This window comes from Diadema setosum, chromosome 12, assembly GCF_964275005.1.
Source record: "Diadema setosum chromosome 12, eeDiaSeto1, whole genome shotgun sequence".
In the NCBI taxonomy this organism is placed as follows: Eukaryota; Metazoa; Echinodermata; class Echinoidea; order Diadematoida; family Diadematidae; genus Diadema; species Diadema setosum.
The window spans coordinates 14,432,847-14,438,857 of record NC_092696.1 but is presented as its reverse complement, the minus strand read 5'-3'; the positions used below and the strand labels follow the sequence as shown (position 1 = coordinate 14,438,857).

Sequence of the window (6,011 nt, the reverse complement as noted above, 5' to 3'; positions counted from 1 at the left end):
ACATGATGCAGCAAAATCATGATCCAAGACTCGATATTGACGGGACAGGGATGGTATGTTTGCTTGGCAAAGGGCAGAATTAAAGCGCAGACAATGATCTATGATTATGGCTGCGTTAGTACTAGCTGGAGGTGTCAACGTGGCAAAAATTATAATTTTACGGTGTTTCGGTCTAAATTATACCGGAAAGGCAATCAAGTAAAAACATTAAAATTGTTATACGCTATATCTATAAAACGCGTCAACACAAAAATCAGAAATAAGCGAATAAAGGTGACTGTCCAATCAATTCCCGTAATTTCATTTTTATCTCATTTATTTCTTTTTATAAGCAATAACGGTGACACAATTTGCACTATTCCTTATCGTATCGCACACTTTACATTCAATTTAACATTGTTGCATGCTTTTTTCCCTATTATATACACGCTATACGTTTTCCTTATACAATCGTACCACACAATTTCTATTAATGCGTTGGAACAACTCATCTATTACGATTTAGAACACATTGTCAAAATTTGGTAGATATTGTAATGAAAACGCTGAAATGAAATGAAATGAAATGAAATGAAGAAAGAACAATACAATAATCATCTACACACCATGGATCGTAAACTATAATAAAGCTATAGGATAATAAACCTTCATAGAAGACTGACAAAGAAGAAAACAAATCTGTACCTGATGAAGAAATAATATCTATAAATGACATGTACAATCACATTGTGGATTCTCGTTATAACGAAGTCCTCAGTACTAGCTGCCACTTCTCTTTCGTTATATCAAAGTATCGTTATACCCGAACAAATAAATAACAAAAGGCAGAGAAATAATGTTGCTACCTGAATTTGTACTTCGTTGTAACCGAAATTTCGTTATAACCGTGTTCGCTATAACGGGAGTGCACTGTACCTACTTTATCTACAGTTGTGAGCTACTATATAGTACTTGTATAATATTTCATGCAATATAGTATGTAAGTCAGGGTAATATCTTATATTTCATATGCCCAACAGATCTTTTTTTTTTTTTCGTTTTTCTTTTTTTTTAGTTTTTGATAAATTTATGTGTTAGATATAATAAACTTTCTTTATCTTTGTGCTTTATAACAGCAGGGACTCTGTTTTTATTGGCCAAAGAACCCCCGCGTTAGTATGGTTCGCCTGCACAAGGTGGTTATACACACCCATGACAGGTCTGGCGTACACGGAAGCTGTCTGATCTTTGTCTGGCGCTGCTCTCGGAAAATATTTTCCAAGAAAAAGCAGGCAGGGAAGATTTTTTTTTTTTTTCAATTCGCTTATCTTGTCTTTTACTTTCACATCAGTTTGGGCAAATAGATTGACAATCCTGAAATTTGAGCACTATATTTTTCAATGAATCATAAGGCAATCCCTCCATGAAACAATGATAGAATAGCATGCACATTAAAAGATAATGTATTCCAACAATACACTATACATTGATTTTAAAGAATTAAGTAAATATACAAGACCATTGATTTAATAAGGAAAACACATTGGCCTGTATAATTATAATCAAACAAAAGAAATAAAAGCAACAATGAAGCAGTACCGAAATACCGACTGAATTTCTCTAAAATGGTTCAAGGCTAAATGCTTGCACACTATTTCGTTTTAAGTGCTGTTAGCAAAGAGACAATCTCCTTGATCACGATTTCTGGTCGAGTAAACTGAAGTCGGTGAGATCCCCAGGAGAAACGAATGACTCTATGCAACGTCGTATCTGAAAAAGTAAAAAAAAAAAAAAACACATGAATATATTAATAGAAATAAATAGAAAATAAAGACAAAAAAGATAAAATCTCCCACATTCCTTTGAAATAAATGAAGGAGCAGAAAAAAGAAACCAATGTTCCTTTTTAAATATAGATTGACCCAACCCCTCAGAGTGAAAACAAGCAAACAAGAGTGAAGTTGTTGTTGCAGTTATTGTTGTTGTTGTTGTATATTAGCTGAAACGCAGGAACAAGATCTATGTCTTTGCTGTTTTTTCATGTATACGTCCACAGCAGATAATACACAAATATACTCCCCTTAAAGATTCACAGTTAAGTAATGCTTTAAATTGTCCAAACGTTGGATTTCATACTTATGTCTGAGTGTATTCTCACCTCTACCCCTGAGTGCCTATATAATAAACTTTGCTTTAGATTTCGCTTTAGATTAAACTATATCGTTTTACTCTTCAATATGTTATGGGATAGTTCATGTGTAGAAAATAGAATTCTAGAAAAAAAAATATGCCGCTGGAGAGCTTGGAATATGAAAAATGATGATACAATCAAGAAAAAATAATGAGAATCTTCATGACCATTTATTTTTCATTATCATTAATGGTATATCAATGAATATACACATGAATGGCAGCGATTTTGAGTGTGAACACATCAATTTGATATAGATTATAAACCGCGCAAATTATGTGTACAAGTATCTTTTCTTCTTCTTCTTCTACTATATTTTTTTTTCTTGCCCTTGTCCTCAATTGCCGATCATTTCGTTAGATTCGCACCTTCGAACAATTCTTCCGAACGGCATGCTTCTTCTGAATATTCCTTGATATCTTTTTCTGCCACCCCTAGAGCTTCCATGCTTGTCGGCCACACCCCCGGCTTGATGATGGTATCGTCCAGTGCAAACATGTAGAGGTATGGAATCCTTGACTTTGCCACTCCACTCAGGCTTGCTTTGTACTGTAAGTGAGAGAATTAATAAGCATCAGACCTGGAGGGCCCGTTGCATAAAACTTACAGTTGAATTTCAATGGTAACTACCGTCAAAATTAGGCGTCACAGCCAATCAGCATCAAGGATTATAAAATTTACCGCTAATTTGAAGACTTACCGCTAGAAAGGAGCGGTATAAAAGTCCAGCGGTAAGGGTTTTATGCAACAGGGTCCTGGACGAATTTTACCATTGGAGACTCTGACATCATAACCGATAACTATTGCGGTTGATTAGCACAAGATCATTTTCCACTGGGGACAAATCTCTCCTGAAAAATGTCACCGCTGGGTCACCATTGTAGTAGTCAAAACACTCTAGTACAGAACTTTCATACCAGGCAGTGACAGTGCACGTTCAATGAGTGCACATCATATGGATTCACAATTAGATATCATTTAAGTCCTCATCAAATTGCTCCACTGAATTTGATATTTCAAAGCTATACTTGGGAGTGTTGCAATTCTATTGACGCTGTAGATCTGGTGGTAAGTAATCATACTCCTTATATCGACGAAACTTTAGAAGCAATTCTCCCGACATGAAAAAAAAAAACCAACAACAACACTGCAATATCATTCTAGATGCAAAGATCAAGTCCGGAGCTTAATATAGGCCTGGCTGCGGGTTATTTTGTATGACAATGCGTCTATTGGCAAAGCATCGTGACGGTCGACAGTATATACTAAAAGTCCACAGACGTTTGCAATTCTGGACGAATGGGGCTACTCATATACTTTATAGGTGGGGGAGTGAAGAGAGAGGACATTATTTCGACGCCTGCAATACGACTGGGTGTGCTAATTATTCACCTGTTCGAAGTCTATGAGGTACCCCTCTAAAATGGACATGACCTGGGCCTTGGGAGTTCTCCCCCGGAAGCCCAGCCGATGGGCCATCCTGGCGTACAAGAAGGTAACGATGGGACCAATGTAGGGAAGGAACGCCGCCCTGAAGAGGATGTAAGGTAAGAATCGTGGAAACTCGCGAGCTTCAATCTGTCCCCTATAAAAACAAAACAAAACAAAACACAACGCAACAAAACAAAACAAAATAAAAAGGTCAAACGAAAGAAAAACGACAACATTCTTAAGACACGAACTTTGTATGAGACCAAACGAGAGAGAGCGTGGAGGGGGGGGGGGGGTGGTGTGTGTGTGTGTGTGTGTGTGTGTGTGTGTGTGTGTGTGTGTGTTTGTATGTGTATGCCAAGAACATAATACTACTACAGAAGAACAAAAACATGCACAGACAAGCAGAAGTATTAATAATCAGTGATAATGGATGTCTGCTGAAAGTGATCATGTGCTTCTTAGGCGGGATTGAAGGCCAAGAGCGTAATTTTAGATTTTTAAGGTAAAGTAGTAGCCTTTAAACATCACTGCCTCAATGTTCCTGACTACTAACATGTCAGAGCACTTTGGTATTAAATTGGAAAGACAGGACTAAAACAATAAAATTAATCTTTGGGAGAGGGGACAGATGTACATGTATCATGTCGTTGCGAATGTTTACCTGTGGGGTACAATCCCAGTCTCGCAAATGCCACAGATTGACTGAATAATGTCATGTACTTCCGGGTCACAGACCAACGAGGCAATCACAGTACACCCCAAGGAGTGACCGATCGCCATGGCAATACTGAAGGGCATGCCAGAGAAAGGGTGGGAGAAAAATAGATAAATGAATTAATAAATAAATAAGAATCATCAGAACTGTATTATGATACATCAAGAATATTTTGCTTATAGATTACAACAAACAGCGTCAATGAAAAAGACAAAGAAATCAAATTTTGCTTATGATAAAACTAAAGATCAGTAGGCCCTACGGCAACAGAGCAAACAATTATTTTATTTTTACAGTATAGCAAGGGCTGTGCCAATAAGGTTCGCATGTATATTAAAAGAAACACTCATATTACCAATAAATTTTCATGAAAATGTCATGGTATTCATGAAAAATATTTCGTTACAAATAATATACGACTGTGCTAGTACGGGTGATTGCTCCTGATCTTTTACTTTAACGCTATTAAATTAAACATGTGTGATTGCTCCTGATCTTTTACTTTAAAGCTATTAAATTAAACATGTCTTTTGAAGAAAAAAAAAATAAGTTACTACGCACTAAACCAACTGTTATCATCATTAATATTTCTTCGGCATATGCAACAACTAAAAGGAAATCCTTCGAAAGTATGGACCGTCCATTATCAGAAGCCAAATTAAATGATAGTGAAAATCGAGTGTAAAAATTCATATCACCCAAGCAGTGGTGAGTCCTAATCCTAATCCTGAACCTAATCTTAACCCCAATCAAACTCCTTACCCTAAACCTGACCCTAACCCTAATCTTCACTCTAACCTTACTACTAACCAGTATTTTGCCGGGGGGCAATTGCCCTCTGGGGGTAATTCCCCGGATACGATTAATTAGCATTCTGATATGGTCAGTATGGTTAATCGCATTCAGTAGAGGTCTTTGTCCAATCCAAGGCAGCAAATAGGTTCTTTTTTTTCTTCTTCTTCTTTTTTCTTTTTTTTTTTTTTGTTCTGCAGAGACGTTTAGTCATAAAAAAGGATCAAAACTGATACACTTTCGTACAATGAATGCTTATTAATATAATACACAAACACTCTCGGTGCATCCATTCAGAGTCTCTGTAGACTCTCTCAAATACTTTGATAGCAAAGAAAGGACAATGAGCAGCAATCACCTGGATAAGTTTAAGGTGAAGATGAATGATTTTACCAAGGCGACCTTGTGGTTTATACTGCAGTCATAGACTCTTCTCGAATCCAGCTCAGTGTAACCATTTCCTATAATCAGCAAGAAAAAAGTCATATTTATGCATTATCAAAATATCAGCAGTGCTTCAGCTGCAACAAAAGAACATAATATTTTCTACCAGTCATTGCTATACATCCTTTTGCTGGTACAAGTGTAAACACTCTGTTCAATTTCACAATGTGTCTTCTTTTGGCCCCACGTCAATATCTAGAGGCCCCCTGTGAGACCTCGATCATGCACCTTGATACCGTGTTCACAGTGCAATTCAGGATTGGCGCACAGACTACACACAGTCCTGATACTCGACGTATCCACGACTTAATGTGAGGACGGATCAAGCTTGAAAGTCTACCGGAAACAAGATCTTTCTACAGCAACCAGCCCGTCATGGATTCAAATCCCTCCAAAGTATGTAAGTTATAATTTTAACATGGAAATTGGTTTAAACAAGGGCAGGTACACTGAATG

The 6,011-nt window shown here is 37.0% G+C and overlaps 1 protein-coding gene across 1 annotated transcript; it reads right to left on the bottom strand.

The window, feature by feature from the left end:
- Positions 1–1,630: 1,630 nt before the first annotated feature.
- LOC140236042 (uncharacterized) lies at positions 1,631–3,601 on the bottom strand. Its single transcript, XM_072316015.1, has 3 exons — positions 3,563–3,601; positions 2,539–2,719; positions 1,631–1,749 (listed from the first exon to the last, which is right to left on the bottom strand). The coding sequence occupies exons 1-3, from the start codon at positions 3,599–3,601 to the stop codon at positions 1,631–1,633; spliced, it is 339 nt and encodes a 112-aa protein (XP_072172116.1).
- Positions 3,602–6,011: the final 2,410 nt, after the last annotated feature.

Coding starts and splice junctions, on each gene's coding strand:
- LOC140236042 (XM_072316015.1), bottom strand. CDS start 3,601: ATGTCCATTTTAGAGGGGTACCTCATAGACTTCGAACAG. Junction 2,720..3,562: donor ACCTCATAGACTTCGAACAG/GTGAATAATTAG, acceptor TCTCACTTACAG/TACAAAGCAAGCCTGAGTGG. Junction 1,750..2,538: donor TTCGGAAGAATTGTTCGAAG/GTGCGAATCTAA, acceptor TTACTTTTTCAG/ATACGACGTTGCATAGAGTC.